This window comes from Lepidothrix coronata, unplaced genomic scaffold, assembly GCF_001604755.1.
Source record: "Lepidothrix coronata isolate B3197 unplaced genomic scaffold, Lepidothrix_coronata-1.0 Scaffold250, whole genome shotgun sequence".
Classification (NCBI taxonomy): Eukaryota; Metazoa; Chordata; class Aves; order Passeriformes; family Pipridae; genus Lepidothrix; species Lepidothrix coronata.
In genome coordinates, this window is record NW_016690430.1 from 117,941 (window position 1) to 137,314 (window position 19,374).

Consider the following 19,374-nt stretch of genomic DNA (forward strand, 5'->3'; position numbering starts at 1 on the left):
CTGTAACAGAGACTGACAAATGTATCCATCAGTGAAACTGTCTGATTCATCTGCTTATACAGCCATTTTACCATCCCAAGGGTGCCATCTAAGTAGTAACTTTAGAAGACTGAAGGTCTAATTTTATTACACCACATTTCAACCTACTAAACAATATTATTTCTAAAATAGATCATTTTTATTGGAAGTCTCCCTGATGAAAAATCCAGTAGACACCGGAGAATTTATGAACTGTATGGGTCCTTTGAACTCAATATACTGCCAATTTTAAGCAACTTTCTTTATACACAATCACAACCTAAACTCACATAATAGAAATTGAGTTAAAAACATACAGGATAATGGTACCTATTTTAATATTACATCATAGTCTGTCGCTATTTAAATATCTGCTGATAGGCAGTCCATCACTATCTAGAGTGCTTCTTGTTACAGTTATGTATCAATAAAAGAGTTTCTCCAATAGAAAACCTATGAATAGTTACTTTTCTTCTATACACTTTGAACCAGCTATGCAATCTAATTTTTGGTTGAGGTTTTCATTGGGCACTCCAAAAGTCACATGGAAGTGACTGAAAGCTGAACACGCTACTCATCACATTGTGCTGCAGCTGCAGAAACAAAACCAAACTAAAGGGCACAGATTTGCAAGATTGCCTGTCAGCACGGGTTTATGGACCGGCCTCTTTTTTAATCAGATGAAACAATTAGGCCATGGTCAGACTTTCTCTAGTTTTCAACGCATTACACTGAACTGTCTGACGGCACAAGTATTCCCCCACCACCCCAACACCACCAAATGACTGCATAACGCTCCCTACGTGAACTGCTTTGTCTAGAGGAACTCAAAACTGCTTGTTGCTATCTGCTGCCACCAAGAACTGCACTGTAATTCACTAGATTGAAGTTGTTTTGTAAAATGGAGTTAACTGCTGTACGTGGAATTTCAGCACAGCAGATGGTTACCAATCATTATTTTCAATTTGTTTAGTTTCAAGCAATGGGGCTGTTTGGGAGGAGCAGAGCGGAGGACAGGAATGGGGAGAGCAGAGAGGTTACATGCACTGGCTTGCAATGCAAGTAGTGCTAGATGGCATAGCATTAAAAGGAGGGGAAAAAAAGTCTCTGCTCAGAACCGTAGCAAAGCTAAACCAAAAAAAAAAAAGAAAACAAAAAGGAAAAAAGAAGGTGGGGGGTTGGATAAAATCAGATTTTATATACATATATAGATTTTTTAAAAAAATGAAGAATACAACATTTAAAAGGGGGCACTTATTGATCAATCGTTCTCCGTTCAAGAGTTACCTTACATTTTAAACATGGGAAATGGACTTGAAAGTTTCCAAAGGTAAATTGTCTCTATTCACACTTTGCCATCATTCAAATTTAAATCATGCTCTACTATAAGTGGTTCAGTTGCTGAACTTGAAATGGAAAAGGAACCATTTATGGACAAGTGCACATGAACAGAAATTAAGCTGTAAATATCTGGGCTGGGTCATGATTGTAGTCCAGAAACATCTAGGGCTGAAGCCGAGGCTGGGCCCCACTCCGTGTTCATGTAATTGCTTAGATGATTTATAACTTACTGTTTCTATTAAAAATGGTTTAAAGAGAAATTTGGAGCCTGAATTCTAAAATCATTTGTTCAGGCAGGAAAAAAAATTCCTTTGCTGTTTTACTCCCCTGACCAATGTTTAAGAGGCACGGTGTTCCACCACAAGGACAAAATTCACATTTTTCTGAATTCAGACAAAAGACACGACAAACACCCTTCCAGCAACAAAAGCCAGAGACCAGTCATCCAGCTTACACTGGAGTTGCTTAGTACTTTAATATTCCCCATTAAAACTGACTTTGAATTATTTCCCAATGTAACTCTTTTTTTTTAATCCTGTAAAAACTGTATCAATATTTTCACAGCATATTCACTTGTTCCTGCTATTTTGAACCATCCAAGAGTCAGTTAGCTCTGCCACTACGATGCCACAGGTGATGTGGGCAGAGGCCTTCCAGCAGGAACCCCATTGAAACTATGTCCATTCTGGGGCCATTTCTGGCTCTGGGACTTGCTTTCTTCCTCCCACTCACTTCAACACAGCCTGATCTTCTCTTGGCTTTCAGAACAAGCTGTAAAAGCCACCAACTTGACAGGTGGAAGAGAAAGGCCCAGGATATTGGGGTTTGGAGGACAATAACAGATATACTTGGATGATACCAATCCTCCATTAGCAGTTAGCAAAAACAATTGCTCTCTCTCAGGCAGAACAGCAGGGACAGTCACTGACTGTAAACAAGTCTGTCATCAAAAAACTTGGTTATTTAAGACTGACCAGATACCCTAACTATATTTCCAACCTATTTCCATGACAGCTAAAGCTTATTTTAAGAGTACACCTAGCCCTGCAGAGATTAGATTTGTAAAGGGGTTAATCATGATGCCCTCCAGGTGTTACCCATCCTTTTTATTGAGGTTTCAGTATGTTGGGCAGTTCACTGCACAGCTCCACCACACAACAGCGAACGAAGGACCAAGTTTGCAAACCTGGGTGTGTGCCAAGGTTGAAGTGACACACTGGTGACTCTGTCAGCCCCTTGGGAAAAAAGTGGATTAGATGAATCACGAAACAATGTCACAGTTATTTCTCCAGTAAGTTAACTATCTGTTGGTCACAGGTGATGAAGACATAGAGGTTTGACCTAGCACTTTCACAGATTGTGTTCTGTCTTGGAAATTTTTTTCCCCTGCCTCTCCATAAACTGTAATTATTCTTAGACCAACAAAAACTCTTGACATTTTGAAGCAATGAAAAACATTGCCAAGGGGGTTGCTTCAACATGGGAACATACTACATGAATCTCCCAAACTGTTCACAGGTTATTGTCAAACTGCCTCAACAAAATTTGGTCCAGTGTCAACCGCAAAGGAGACATCACACGCTTCATACACCAAGCAACTTTTATTTTAATCACTTTTGAAAAAAAGGTTAGAAAGCTAAATGGGAACCAAGCAAAGGTGTCCTGGTTATAGGTCAGGGGACCTACAAAATAAACAAAACCCTTTTGCTGGATTCTTTCTCAGTTTTTTCTTATGTTGTACAGAAATGCAGAAACTCAACACTGCAGTTAAGCTTTATGGCTCATCATTAACTGTGTAGCTAAAATGCTGTATCCATGCAGTTTCTCGAGCAAAAAGTGCGCAAGTTACACCACTGTACTCTTAGGAAAAGTTGTCCACTTGGTTAATGACACTCCGTGTAACAAATTTTTCTTAAATATACATTTCTCCCTAAACATACTCATAGTCTTAGAACAAAGAACTTAGAACTAAACTATGGATTGGAGCATGTCTTAATTTATGGTACCAAATTCAAGAATACTTGCTTTTTTTGTTCTACATCAGTAGATCTACTGAAAATTTGAAGCAGACTATCAGATGAATTTGAATTACTGGAAACCTTCTGATTGCTAATAGTGATACACTGGAGTAGAGAACCATAGTGAAACATTTGAACTAAAGAATAAATGTGACTTCACATAAATATCAACATTTGTAACAATAATCCATAAGAGAACAAGAAACTGTAATACGGCATCTCACAAGAGAAAAGGGTCAAGCAATTGGACCTAGGCAACTGGAGTAGGGTTAACTGGGTTTAATCCCACCTGAATTACTTATTATCCAGATTTTAGTACATAATAAAATTTAGTACCCAATTCTAGGCATCTCAAATACTGTGCACTGGCTTCTGTAGTCTTTACTACAGCAAAGAGCAGTGTATAGCTAAAGAAATGTTTCTACCAGGTGAAAAAATATCTGTAAGTGAGCAACATAGCGAATTTGAGTCTAGTTCCCTAAAGACAACCACTAGAGAGAAAAAAAAAAAAAAAAGAGGCAAATACAAAAACATCTCCCAGATTAAAAAAAAAAGAAAAAAAGAATAGGAAACCACTTACTGTAGCAAAATTCCAGGAATAATGAGGAATACACAGAGATTTATTTTTTTTTTTTATGTAACACAAATGGGATTCTCTTTGTAGGTGCCAGCATTAAAACTTTCTACAGATGGTTGTGGAGGTGAGGGTCTGGCAGAGGAGATTACTGGCGTGCCCTCTAGAGGCTGGATGTCTGGCCAAGGAACTTTTCATCAGCTACTACAGTACAGAGGAAGCTACCAGCACTAGACCTGTAAGCAGTATTCACTCTTTTTCTTTTTGTAGTATATTTTATGTACTGTAATACACTGTAAGCATTAATACAGCAAACCAAATCTCTAAAGGATTCCTGTCAAATATAAATACATGCATAAACACAACATATAATTGAAAAAGTCTTTGCTTAATGAGCTCATGGGTACTTTGACACAGTGCATAAAATGTAGACTTGAAATTTAAAGATGATACATCAATTCCCATAGTCGAGCTTTGGAATCAACATTAAAAAATAAAATCTATTTAGCATCAGTTCAGACTCAGGTTACTCTTACTCTAACATGGAGCCACACCCTACAAATAACAACAATAAATCTTCTTATCACCCACCTGTGTACTCATGAAATGTGGATCTTTTAAAAGGCAGAAACATCTCAGGGTAAAACCAGGGTCAAATTTTGCATTGGCAGCAGGTAAAAAGCTATAATATACCTAGTCAATCATACACTAGCTGAAACACAGTCCACAGAGCACTTAATAGCTCAGTCCAACAAGCATATCACCAAGTGGAATTTGGTGCACAAATGCAAATGGATAAGATTTTTTTTCTTAAACTGTATATGATCTTTATCCTTATTATCTTACTACTGACAGCAAGTCTTATTACAGCTAACTAGAAAACAAACTTGCTTGCCTGAAATCCAGCATGGAACTACTCACAAAATTTCAGAAACTATACACTAGTAAATTATATTACAACATAACAGAAATCCCTCCTGAAAACAGTTATCCTACAAGAAACATGCACATACAAGGTTTTACTTCTTTCAGTGCCTTTTTGCCACATAATGAACATATTAATAGCTATCCAGTCAGTCTTTTGCTTAAAGTATTTAGAAAATACCCCAATTTGATACTGGTTGGTATATATAGTAAAAAGAAATGCCAGAAGAAAAATAGTTATTTTCACCTCTAAAAGGATAGGTAAATGATAGATTAATATCATTAATGAAAACCTCATTATTGCAACTACACAATACTATCATGCCCATTCATACTTTATTTTCTTGTAGAAATTACATTATACAACATGGCATATAATCAGTTCTGACTGGAGGTAGGAGAGAACCAGTGGTTAACTATGACTTAAATGACCAGTTTTCCAGTGCAGTTGTCTTCTAATTAAATTAAGTGTGGAGCACAGTTATAGAGATATGCTATAAGGTTTTGCTTGGAAGTATTTTTCTCTTTTGTTTTTTCCCCTCTGCCTATCAGAATACCTTACACCTTTCAAAACTAGAACAGGGGGAGCAGGCGTGGGGAGAAAAGAAAAAAGTGCTTCTGGCAGATGCCATGCCAAGGCATGTATTACTCACCATCCTTCCGCCCACATTCAGGAATGCAGCTCATCTATTTCTTAGCTTTTCCCACTAACTCAAATGCTCAGAACTGCACCTCAATTGCTAGTTCAAAAAGACAACCTTCTTAATGACAAATAGACTGCCATTTTATTAGCAACAAAATAAATACAGCTGTAGTACTCAATGCTACATCAAGCTACAGTGATTCCTGTATTTACTCTTAGCTGTTAGGGATTACACCCAAACCCAGAACCACTTCCAGCTGAGCATCTGACAATACCAGTACTGTAACCAGGAGTTGATATCCAGAGAGCCTGGTAGCCCAGGAGCATCTTAAGTGGGCACAAGTTTCTCGTCACTTTATAGTTAGTATTTTCTATAAGATCTGACTTAGAGAAGAAATAACTTACTATATCAGGGTCTCTTATCTTTACAGTAAAAGACTGGTCACCTGGTAGAGGACACAACAAATATTAAAGTGATTATAGCCTTGATCTTAGTGAGAAGATAGAATTACATAAGTGTTGGTAGAGATCTCAGTAAAACAATGCAGAATGCCACTTCCTATGTTTTAGAAGTGCAGTATTTCTACGTTTACTATATTTCAAACACAAGAGTTTCACAGTAAGACCAAGAGGCTGGGAAAGGGATGGGGGGGGTTGGGAGACATTGGTAGGCAGGGAGAGGGGGGCATGGAATGGCTTCAAAAAGCCAGGAAAGAGAGATTCTGTTTCTTTGCAATGGGTTTATATCAGCCAGGCTTAAATAATGGTATTGCAAATTAAGGCCCAGGGGAATTTGGAGCGTACAAGTAAGCTTTTGTTCTCCAAACCCCAAAAGGTATGTGGGAGATTTGGAGGTTTGTTTCCATTTAAATGGCATATGTATTTCTAAACCATAAGTTAAACTATTTTGCTCTTTTTATTGTGCAGCCTTGCTGATTCAGTACCTATTAGGAAAGATATTATTCCCAATATAGCGACAACTCTTTAAAGTAACAATTATCTGTTACTGTACTTATCATTTTCATTTACTTGCCTTCAGAACTTTAGATCAAGGAAGAAAGCAACAAATCCAATGTAAGAAACCTCATTGTGTTGGGGGGAGGAGGATGACAGTGCCGGGGAGGGAAGCAACAGATAGAAAGAACAGTGAGGGTAGAAGTCATTTGAAGGGATTCAAGCTTTCCAGTGTAAACACAGAAGCTAATTAGTATGCCGTGATTTTAAAACATATTCTGTTATCGGAAAGCAAAATAGAAATCTGTACTAAAAAAAAAAATAATCCTCTGAAGTCCTTAAAGCAGGTGGACAAAAACGTAGGCACATAGAGACGTATGCCTCTGCTCCCCTCGCCCCACACATATGTACAGATACAAAATTGGGTTAGTTCTCTGTAAATAGCTCCTGTAAATATATCTCAGGATTTTAGGTGTACTTTTTCACACTGTAAGATTTCTATACAAAACCAGTTTAATCTAAGTCCCTCTGATTATTATTAGAAACTCATTATTTGAGGACATCTATCTTTACAGTAACTATCTATGCACCATTAAGGAGCACAATGCCCATAATTGTTTAAAAAGCCGTGGGGGGGAGGGGGAAGGGAGAAGGATCAGGAGGAGGAAGAAGATAAGTAAGGGAGATTTTGCAATTAGAACAGCACCATCTACTCTGTATTGCTCCTTGGAACATCTACACAGTAACAAACTGAGTTTAAAGTTTCCTCCATGCAAAATCACAAATGAATCATTTGTTATACCTTTACATAACATATGTATTTTTGTCCTGACGAATTTAAAATGTGTTTTTACAACAACCAGGAAAAATCAAAAGCCCTGTTTCTTCTATGATACAGCATTAATACTTCAAGAGTGAGACTGTAGCATTTAAGAAGTACAAATAAAGCTAACACCTACCGCTTTTTGGGGAAATTGCTTATAAGACCTAGCTGCTAAGAACTATTGCACACCTGCATATCCAAAGTCAATAGAAATTGCAGGGACTCAGTGCCTCTGATAATTGAGCACCCAAAACCGGAAACCTGAATTGCACTTGCTGAGATGCTATACTATTCGTGATGTTATCTCAGCCACTCAGACCCTTCAAGCTCAAACTGCAGCTGTTGTAGCTGCTTTGAAACAGAAAGGAACAGTAACTTTAGCCAAAAAGGAGTTGCCTGTCATGAATGAAAGTAGTGAATTCTACCATCTCTAAACAGCTGACATCTTGGGGGGGGTGGGGAAGGGGGTGGTGGTGTTTGCTAAGCAATCAATAACAAATCATCTTTCCTTAATTAGGGATGAAAATTATTACTCCAAATGAATACTAGTGTCAATTTGTTATTCTGTACCGTATGGATAATCAGATTATAACTCTGAACATTTCTAACTAGTGAAAACTTTCAAAATGTCATTAATTGAGACACTGGTTATTCACAGTCTCCATAAGCACATGATGAGATACATTTTACCTATGTCTAACTTTATAACAGAAAGGCTTCTCAAAGCTATTGAACTATGTGTTTATAGAATTAACAAATATGTTCCCTGCATATTAAAGTGTACCTTCGATATGAGTGTTACATTGACAAATACTAGGGGCCAAATAACAAGGAGTGTCTCATACCCCTCATTACATAGGATTTACTGATATTAATCTGAATAACATTAAATTTCTTCATAGGACAACCATGGTACCAGCTAAATTAATGTTACCACTAAAGGTTTTAAACTGAAAGTGGAAAAATAAACTAGTATAGAGAATAAACTAGCACAGAGAATGCCTACACAGGACAGGTGTATGAAATGCAATGAATGAAAGTCAAACAAAATGAAAATCAATGACTAAAAAAAGGTTAATTGCTGCATGAACATTTTCCAAAATACACTTATTTAGGTTTTATCGAAATCAAAGAGTAAGAAATAAAAAATTATCAGAAATTCTATAAACACATGAAAAATTATTATCTTTAAAGTGGAATATCTGCTCATTTACAGTATGCTCAATATCTTACCAGTATAGTTATGAAGTTAATATAAAGCTGCAGATCTATCATTATTAAACATAAAACCACTTAATTTTGTAAGTCAAGTCTACATTTAGCTGAAGAGTTAACAAATTTATAATCTCCTTCCATATTAAAAATAACTGAAACTTGATAGTTTAAACCTAGCAATTTTCTGCCTGGATATATACTGTTTGCAAATTATCAGAGGTGACTTTAAGTCTATATTTTCATGAAAAAACAATATAAACTATTTTAATTTCTCTACTTTAATAATGCAGATGACCTATCAATTAAGTTTAAAGATCTTCAGCAAACTCCATTTGTATTTTAAATTAAACTATTTTATAGAATGCAAAAAAAAAAAAAAAAATTAATAAAAACACATTGTCCAAACTGAATTTTCTTACAGCCACATTGCACTGTTATTTTAGAGCTGCAAGAGGAAACAGAATTGGATCCATACACCAAGAATGTATTTCTACAATACTGTATAGAGTCATGTGGTCCACAAATGCCAACAAGGGACTGAAAATAGGATCAATTCTTTTCCTTCTCAGAAACAATCTTGTAAGCATCTGAGTTCCCAAAGACATAAAAGAATAGTTACTTTTCTGAGATCTTTTGATATTGCTCTTCATGGTGGAGCTATCCACAAGTGATGGGAAAGATCTCTTTTGAAAGTAAATGGTGCTCCTTCAAGTGTGTTCAGATACATCTTTGCTGTTCCTTTCTCTGTTTCTCAAGTTTAACTTGAAAAGGATGCTTGATTTTTTTTAAAATTTGGTTTAGGTATCACAATGGGATACCTTATATCAGTCAGTGCTTGCAAACCTTATTGTTCCAGCATAGAATCTAGCTGTTTCTTTCTCTGTGTCAACACAGGAGGCTGAAGTAATCAGATAGGTCTAAAGAAAACAGAGGATCTTAACCTGCACTTTCTCAGAGTCTGTGATGAGTAGGCTGACCACACTGAGCCGTAAGGCATATAAATAGCTACTTTTCATCTAAAAGCACAGCTATCACAGCAGTTCGTACAGCAGGGCTATCAGTTCATAATATTTTAAATGTCAGTATTGATACTATTGTCAGGGATTAATAATTTCTGCATATAACTTTATCATTCCCATCCACCCTGTGCTGTCACTCGGTAATATAAAGTAATTGTTGGCTCTTCCCCTCACTGTGTCTCCAGAAGACAAGTACACACAGTAACATCTGTTGTACTGTCTACGAATATCTTTGCAGCACTATAGTTCTCAGTTTTATTAAGTGATAATTCAAGCCCACTGTATAAATGCTTTTTTATTAATGACTTGCTTGTGCACTAGAATGGAGGAGACAGAAGGGAAAAAAACTCTCCGAGGAAAATAGGGATGTGATTTCCAACATATTAAAAGGCAAACAGCAGTTGTTCTAAATCAGGGAAAAAAAAACAAAACAACTTGAATGAAAACATGAAGATACATTCCTGCCACAAACCCTTGTGACCCATCAGGTTCAGCCCTTTCTCCCATCTCCTCTCAATATTAATTTTCAAATTCTCTTTGGATTAGCAGAAGTTCCACAAACATGCATTAATATGTCCCTTAAGCATTTTATCACACTGAAGAAGAGAAACAAAAAGTTCAATTGTGACCCATACCAGAGAATCATTCATTCAGATCCTGCTTAATTAGATGTGAGACCACTAGCTTAGATCATGAAGTTTGACCACACTATGCTCTTACTGCTAGAGTATTAATGCAAATAAGATACAGATTACTGAAAGCAATTTATCATCACCAATCTATAACCAGCTTGACACATGCACACATTCTAAAATATCACACAAAATAAATTGCGGCATACATCTTCATATATTGAGCAATTCATATACAGAAAGTGAATATATGCTTTAAAAAACTACATGACAGATTTAAAGTAGAATACAAAAGGGTTAAAAACAGATAGCAAAAAGCAATATATGATTTTAAGGAATGTACTTACACCATTAAAATTTGCTATTGTATCAAAATAATCTCAGCATCCTTGTCCACTTCCAGGCTATTTGAAATTTAACTAACAACATACTAGTAGTAGCTGCACTATACTTTAAAAGAACTAAGAAAATAGTTTTTCAGTTACAATTAAACAATATGACTGGTAATTGCTATTTCAGTGTTTCATGGCACATCAGACTACATACTTAATGGAGTATTAAAAAAAAATTAAAAAATCAGCCAATGGTATGACAATCATCTGTACTTGCATTATTTTTAATTATAGCCAAGACACATGAAACTTTTTTCCCTATGCAGAAAAATGGTTTAAAGAACAAAGTTTTAGTCTATTATTTAAATAATGTATGGCTGTTCTTTCTATTGTACAAATACAATAGCTTTTCTAGTAAGTAGTTTTGCTTATATGATTAAACAGATAGTTCAGTATTATGATATGTTTGACAGGTACTGTTACAGCACGATCCGAACAGACATACAATACTGTTATTACCATACTGTGTGTGCCGATACCTCACAGCAACATAGCTCGGCAAGAGGGAAGCACAGACTCCACGTTTTCATCACTGCAGACATCTCCGTATGCTCTTAATCAGTGCTGCTTTCTGCAGATTACACTTTCTCGTATTCTTCCGTTTCTCAGACTGACCTGTCAAAGCCTGATCTCTCCTCCAGTTTTTCAAGACTTTGGTAACCAAGACTGACCAACTCCTTCTCTTTCCATTTTCCCTCTCCTGTCACACAGCGGGGCCAAAATCAACAGGTATTTAGAAGCAATAGTGGCGAAGTCCACTTGTGCTTAGTAGGTTGCTGCAAATACAAATTATCTTCTAAGAAATACAATACATATACATGCATTCTCTTTAACATGCCGATCAGGGGGGTGGCAGGTACAATTATGAAAGGACTGAAAACCTTAGATTTCCTTTGACCTCCATTACAGTCTAAGGATTCTCTGCTCCTTGAAGGATAAGACTGTATTTGCCGAACCTATGGTAAGATATTGCAAGTGGATTTTCTCTCTTTTTCTCTATTAGCTACCATCCTTTAAAGGGAGATGTATATGTTGTTTTGAGATTCAGAGATCTTTTTCCTTTCTTCTTTTTTTTTTTTAAGAGAAAATAAAAATTGAATGATCTTAAGGAATTTTCTTTATGCTCGCATTTCTCACACACTCTATAAAAATATCATTGACATAGGGTGAAAAGGTCGCATACCTCACCGAAATGGAGCCAAATACTCCCGTAAGGTTTTTCACCTGGAAAATATCCCTATAACTAATTCTATGTATTGGATTTTTTTTATTATTATTTTAGCAACAAAAGAAACTCCAGGCCTTTTCCCAGCCTAGAGTTCCCTGAAGTCATCTTTCCCATAAGGAAGATAAGTTTTCACTTAGAGGATAGCATCTCTAGCTAGCAAGATTTTAATACTCTGCAACAATATCAGGGATACGCAATCCTGAATTTACAGCTCTTCAAATTGCTTTTATAGCTATGCTATTCATTTTGGATCAGATGCTTATCTAAAATTCCATACATTTTAGTAGCCATAATATCTAATTTAAAACAGCTTCCAATGAGCCAAAGAACAGTACCCAGGGAAGGAAGAAGAAAAAAGAAAAAGAAAAGCCGCAAAAACCAAACCAACCAACCAACAACAACATTAAAAAGCCACAGATTCTGGAAACTGTAAATTATTGTAGTTCTTGAAAGCTAAACATTATTTACATCAGCTAAGGATTTGGCCCAACATGCACAATTCCACTTCAAAGTTCATTTTTTCCCACCTCCATAGTGCTCTGTTTCTCATCTCCTCAGTTAATAACACATGAGAATTTCTAATTAGTTTATTCCAAATTTTTCTTACAGTTATTTTTATGCCTTTCTTTATCAATGACCGAGAAGGGAAAAAAAAGCACTGATTGATCAAGTAATCAAGCTTTATCAACATACAATATTCCTTGATACTTCAGAAATGTCTGCGAAACAACTTCCTCCAATCATAAGATCAATGAATCAATGTAAAACCCCAGTAATTAAATTTATCAACTTGGTATCAATACATCTGGCACTTTATGAAAGTATTATGTGAAGTTTGTTCTCCTAAGGGATATATTGATTGAGGGCAAAGAGCCAAATATTTCTATTATTAGATCTGGGGATGCAAGATCAAAACTCACTCTGTTATAAACATACAAATGTTTCATATAGGCAGATCTCATGCTGATTCTGTACCATTAAACCCACTCCTAACAAGCAGATAAGCTTATTAATTGATGATTAAGACTACAGAAAGATCAGTCATTATATTTAATGCTTCTTGTATGCATTCATTGAACAAACTTATTGACAGGAACCATACAGAATCACTTTCCTCTAGGAATTATATCTTAAAAAAAGAATACAGCATCTAAACAAAAGCAGATCTCAAACCTTGTTCATGCAGCATAAAATAGCCTTAATTAACTTATTAAATTTTGAAATTAAAGCTTTGTAGTTTGAAAGAGATTACCACTTCTCTCTCCATTGTATATAGCAGTTATGAATAGAAAAATGAAAAATAAAGACTAAAGATGACACATCGGATAAGAGCCATACTGAAAACCAAAACAAGGAAACAGAAGCACCATCCAAGTGGTTTACAGTTTAATTTTCAACAGGCTAGTATAAAAACTATTTTGGAATATATTTTTAGTTGCTATCCCTTACTACATATGCAAAAGCAAGTAGGGAAAAAAGTTCATCAAGTGCCATTTTTCAATTATAAGAAAAGAGCAGTAGGTCTTTTTATATGAAGATGAAAAAAAAAAAAAGAATGTTTGACTCTGCTTAAATATAAAAACATCTTAAAGGACAGCTAATGACATAAGACTTGTCATTTTTTCCCAGGAACTGTATGATAAAAATATTAATAGCAATACAGTCTTCAAATTTCTAAAATACTGCTAGAATAAGAGAAGTAGACATCTCTGTGCTTTCAGAATGTTGCAATAAATAAAAAACAATTTGATCTGGTACTGAAGGTACCTTATTAAGGAGGGCAGGGGAAATAATAACAAAACCCCCAAACCCACCAGATTCATGTAAGAGTGTTACAAACATCAAATAACAATGAGTCTTTATTAACATGCTATGATTCCTTCATTTCAAACATGATTAATTAGCAAGTATAACACTCACCAAAACTCCCACCACGCTGCTGTTTGCTGCCTATTTGCAAATGGGTCTCTATCAAGTAACCATAAGCAGTGTTAGTCTCATTTACGACACTGAAGAAAAGAAGTCAAAGCATCCTGCTTTAAGGAAGATTTCACTCATACCCTAGCCAAAAAGAAAAGCACAAAAAACAGAAACCCAACAACAAGCAAACATCAAATCCCTCTTTCATCAAAGGGATTCCTTGATAATCCAAACATAAACTTTATGCAAAATGAAAAACTTTTTAGTGAAGTTGCTAAACAATTCAAATTATTGAAATTAGGTAGAGATAAAAGATCAGTTTGGACTTTGTTTTCGTCTTTTTTTTTACTTGAAATCTCCACTTTATATTCAATTTGAAATACTGTTTCTGTTGAGAATGAAAGCGTGGTTCACGTGCCAAAAAATGGAAACAAAAAGAGGATGAGAAGGGGAAGATACACTTAACAGGACTCTTACCATGTTTTAAGCTGTGCAAACAGATACCTTCAAATGTACCTTGCTTGCAATAAACATTGCTTTGGCAGTAAAAGAAACTTTGATTTACAGGGAGGAGAGGTAGAAACTGAGATTACAAATACAGAAAAAGAAACAAGACTGAGATGAGAGGAAAAAAAATGCCTTCTCAAGGCAATATACATCTATAAATACCATCACAAAAATAACAGAAAAAGGTTCTATTTGGAAGCAACAGATGTATTCCTAAGCAAGAAAATATCCCTGTCGAAATAATGCACAGATTCGTACAGACACGATCTTTAGAAGTATGAAAAGAGACTGTCTGTGTGGCAAAGCTAAAGTTTCAATCTGAAAATAAAAATTAGGCAGAAGATCCGATACCTCCTTGGTTTACCAGCTCTGTATCACAGATACTTGATGATTTTGTCACGCCCCAAGCAGAGTCATTTTTAAGTGCAAATCGGTCCTACTTCTTCCAGCTTTCTCAATTTTATAAATTTGGGATCAAAAACATCAAAGTAGCTTCCACTTCGGACCTAACTTTTAGAGGATCAATCTGACAAGTCACTGTTTGATAGATGTTTCTCTTGATAAACGACTTGTTCAAAAGAGACATTGTAGCTTTCATTTCCTGACCACAACACACTTTTAATTTGCAACAGCAGAGCTGCTCGAGTGTGACTAGTTCCCACTTTCCAGCCTTTCAGGATTGTGGTACTGTCAGGCCACATGCACGGGCAAAACAAAAACTCAGAAAGAGATGCATTCGCAACAAGAATTGTAGCAAAACTTTTCCTCAAACAGGAACTTGATTACATTTGATTTCTCCTAAGAGTGGGCTCTTAAACACCCATTCCAACCACCTCCAATCCCTAACATTTTAGGGAAGAGGGGAAAAGAGAAAAGTCATATTTGGAAATATATACTTAAGTGTCACGGAATATATATGGCTGCCTAATAGTATCATGTTTATTATATATACATATATTACTGCTACTATAATTATTATTATTATCTGAGAATCGCAGTTAACAGTCCAAACCATCCACACCATCCAATTTCAGCTCTCAGCATACTGTCCGATTCCCGATTTAAAATTTATAAATGTAATATCCTCCTCATCACAAGCAGCAGTCCAATCTGCTCTGAATATATATTACAGCTTTAACATCACAGAGGGAAATCTCCCATCTGGCAATCACATTTGCTCCAACAGCTCTAGGAAAAAAAAAAAAAAGAAAGGAAAAAAAATGTTCCGCTCTCGCTTGCTTGCTCTTCCCCTTAAAACATTTCTCAGAGCGAATTATGTGCATCTAAAATAAACAGTTGCCTTATTGATCGTTTCAAAGTCAACAAGTTCTAAATGCAAAATGCAATCATATAGCACCCAGGATATGTTTAGCAATATAGTCACCTACAACACCAAAATAGGAGTGTACATTGTGCAACTGCTCTCTCAATTTCTTTCCTGCATTCAGATATGTTATTACGAGAGATCATCAGCCACACACGCCAGACCTCCCCCTTATCCCAAACACACACACACACACACACACACACACACACACACACACACACACACACAGGCTCTCTCTCTCTCTCCTAGGGTCTAGGGTCTCTCTCCATCCTTATTTGTTACTACCACATGCAATTAAAAAGTGAACGTACCCCCTTTTTTTGCTTGCACAAAACAGACTAATAGTCATTTTTGTTGTTACTTCCTTAGCCTTAACCACATACCTAGAGATGCATGTACTGCACCACGAGGAAATCTATTGAAATTTCCCATGCTCCATTTTATTTCACTTTTTGGAGGAGGGGGCAGCATGGGGGGCTGGAGAGTGACCGTTAAAATTAAGCCAGTTTCAGCACCTGATTATTTCATTCTGTTACAAATTGAGAGCAGAGCAGTGTGAACCAGACACTTGTAAACTGAGCATAAAATAACCCTTATTAAATCATATTAAACATTCGGCCACAACAGTAATTTTGTTTGTTTACATGCAAAACATTCCCTCACCCCAAATCAGTTAAAACCTCTAGCAGATGATTATGCTGAAAGTAAGAGAGGGAAAAGCAGCTGGAGTTTAAATGAATGCTCAAAAAATACTAGTTTGCAAAAGGAAAGGATGCATTTTAGGTATGGATGTACGAGCACATAGATGTGTAAGTGTATATATTCATTGCTACACGTTTTCGCCTTCTCCACTCACCGAGTTTTACTAATTTACATACCATTGGAGTTCAGTGGTGTATATAGTGCACTGCTAGTAACATGCAACTTCAGGTTTTACAACTGAGATCAATACAATGGACAAATATAATGCTATAATCGAAGCAGAAATGATAAACAAATGATAGCAAGAGAAAAAAATGTTTCTATATATACACAAGTGAAAATATACTATTAAACATTAGGTATTTATTACAAAATATTTGCATGCAGAGTCCTCAGTGCGTTATCATGCTATTTAAATTTGTCTTTGCTATTTAGATGCAAAGGAAGTAGATCCCAAAACGGACATACCATAAACACTGGTGCTACTGATCATTTCTTGCTGGCAGCACAAAAAGCTGAATTGGATTTTTCACAAGCAGGAATTCCAAAGGTTGCTTTTCATTAAAGCCACTTTTCCTCTCAGCTATCAAATGTCACTGCCTTGAAACGTGGGCCCTTTCGTCAGGTATTCATTTAACCTACATGCATATAATTAAGTGGGAAAGCAACATCAACAAAAAGGGGATCTCAGATCACAAGAGAAGAAAGAAAGGGGGAAAAAAAAAGCACATGACCAGGAATGCAAGTCCATGTCAATTTCACTCACTCCCATTGAAACTAACAAGAGCTCCAGGGAGGATAGTAATAGGATCAGTGGATTGTATATACCATTAAATTATACATCTTTCTCTCCCTCCTGAGCCAACAATACGCCCACCACGCTGTACCCCCTCCAAGATGATGTGCTTACATTTACTGCAACAGCTTCTCTGACATATTCGTGCCCTCCCCAGCCAAGACACAACAATTTAAACCTAACTTTTGTTTTGTGAGATTCTTATTTGCACTTATTTGGTCAGAAGTTAGTTGCCTCAAAGTCCAGACTCACGTTACCTGCAGTTTATTATTTTCAAAGCAACTTAAAAATAAATCCAATTAGGAGGAGGAGGAGGTGGGGAGGGGAGCTTGCAATCGCGAACTCTTAATCTGCCTACTATTGTTGGCAATGATCAAGGAGGAAAAACCATGCACCGCGATTGTATATCTGTACTTTCCAGACTACGATCAGGCAAGCAGACCGGAGTGTTTAGTAACAGAAAACGACTGCAAATTAGGCAAAATATATAGGGCACGAACAGGCGATTAATACGCGGCTGTCTCGGAGAGCTTTAAGATGAAATAAAATTTAAAACGATGGTAGGAAGACTAGTGGGGGGAAAAAAAAAAAAAAGATCCTCTTACCTGGAGATTTGGTAGAAGAACCCGATAGGTTAGAGTAGCATCGATCCGATGTGTTTGCTGATGAATGGGGGCTCGGGTTAAGTGAAGGTGCCTATGATTTGAAATCATTCCAAGTTTTTGAAGGGAAGACTGACTGCAGCCTCTGCCATGTTGGAATTTCAAACCCAAAACAGCTGCTTTGCAAGGAGCCAGCATGCCAGCAGCTGGACGCCTGCGCAGAGCGCCGCCGAGCCAAATTCAAATCACTTTCACGCGAAGAGCCAAAGATCAGTTTTCAAAGGGGGAGCGGCGCGGGGGGCGGGGGCGCTCCGCGGTCCTGCGCGCCGGGGCCGCCGCTTCCCGCGGGGGGCGGCGGGGAGCCCGCGCTGCGGCCCCGCACACGCTACCCGGCCCGGCGGGACGGGCCAGGGGCTCCCTCCGCGGCAGCGGCGGCGCGGGGCTCCCCTCGGGCGCGGCGGTGCGGGGCCGGGGCCTAGCGGCGTCCGCGCCGGCGGGGCAGGCGGGCAGGCACCGGCCGCGGAGGTTCCCCCCTCCCGCAGAGATTCCCCCGGGCCGCGGCCGCCTCCGCCCCGCCGCGGCCGCCCCGCGTCCCCCCCCGCCTGGGGCCGGCGGGGTGTCCCGGCTCGGCCTGCGCGGCTGCCTTGCCCGGCGGCTCCTGCGCCGCGTCCCCGAGCGGGCTGGCGGGCGGCGTCGGGGCTCGCCGGTCGCCACCGCCTCCGGCCCCAGGAAAATGGCCGGGGTGGAAGTGCCGTCCCGGCCCGAGCGGCGGCGGCGGGGCCGCGCAGCCGTTCCCGGCCCCGCGCTGCTCCCGGGGAGCCCCGGGCGCTTGCCCGCCGCAGCCCGGCTGCTCTCAGCCGCGGAGAGGCATTCCCGATAGCCGGCAATGGCTGAGGGGCCCCGGCAGCCACACCTCCCTCTCCCCGCACTTCCCAGCCCGGCTCGGCGGGGGATGGCAGGGAGCCAGCTCAGCTACCCCGGCCCACAGCTGCCGGGGACTCCCCTTGCATCAGAGGGATTCCCCGGGGGGGCTGTTGGACGGGCTTTACAGCCTCCTCATGCTGGCAGGGAACGCGTAAAGTGGCTAGGCAGCACAAATCGGGCCCTGCCTCTCGCCAATGAGTCTCCCCGGCGCGGCCGAAGCCCCGTGCCCGGGTGCTCCCCGGCACCCCACTCTCCTCTGGCCATCCCCGCACACGGCTGCGCACCCGCATCCCGATCACCGCAGCTGTGGAACGGGGAGTGAGAGCTTCCCGCGAGACAGATCCACGTTCCTGGGTTTACACCTGATGGGTCTGTCTGAGCATTTTTACCTTTTAACGGGGAAGAAGCCACGCTGTCCGGATGCCGTTCCTGGGTTTTGGTTTAGAGTCCTCCTGGAGTGGTTTCACTTCCTCTCTTCCTTGTCCTGCTGAGGAGTTAAGGATGGCTTGAGAGGGTTTATCCATCCTGGATATAGAAGAGACTGATCAAATTTTCTTAGTAAAAATGGAAGATGTAGAGGCAGTTAAGGCTCTGGAGGAGGCAGGGGAGACCAGTCCCAGGGGATTAGCATCTGGAAGAGTGGGAATAGTCTGGTTTCCTGGCTGTTTTCCTTTTCAGTAATATAGTAGGCCTAAATAAAACTCTGAACTAGTTGCCAGCAGAAGCTGCTGTGAGTTGTCAGCCAGTCCCTATCCTACCCAGGTAATGGAAGAGGAAAAGAGAGGACAGGAAGGCCTGTATGATTGATGTGGTCC

The 19,374-nt window shown here is 38.9% G+C and overlaps 1 protein-coding gene across 2 annotated transcripts in view; it reads right to left on the bottom strand.

The window, feature by feature from the left end:
• The window catches only part of FIGN (fidgetin, microtubule severing factor), a 106,097-nt gene extending 88,255 nt beyond the window's left edge, over positions 1 to 17,842 (bottom strand). The window contains exons 1-2 of one of the 2 annotated variants that reach the window (XM_017835194.1): positions 17,639 to 17,842; positions 16,706 to 16,875 (exon numbers count right to left, since the gene is read on the bottom strand). In XM_017835194.1, the coding sequence (XP_017690683.1) occupies positions 16,706 to 16,730 (25 nt within the window). In that variant the 5' untranslated portion in view covers positions 16,731 to 16,875; positions 17,639 to 17,842. The remainder of the gene's footprint in view (positions 1 to 16,705; positions 16,876 to 17,638) is intronic. The other variant, XM_017835195.1, reaches the window with a different exon arrangement.
• Positions 17,843 to 19,374: the final 1,532 nt, after the last annotated feature.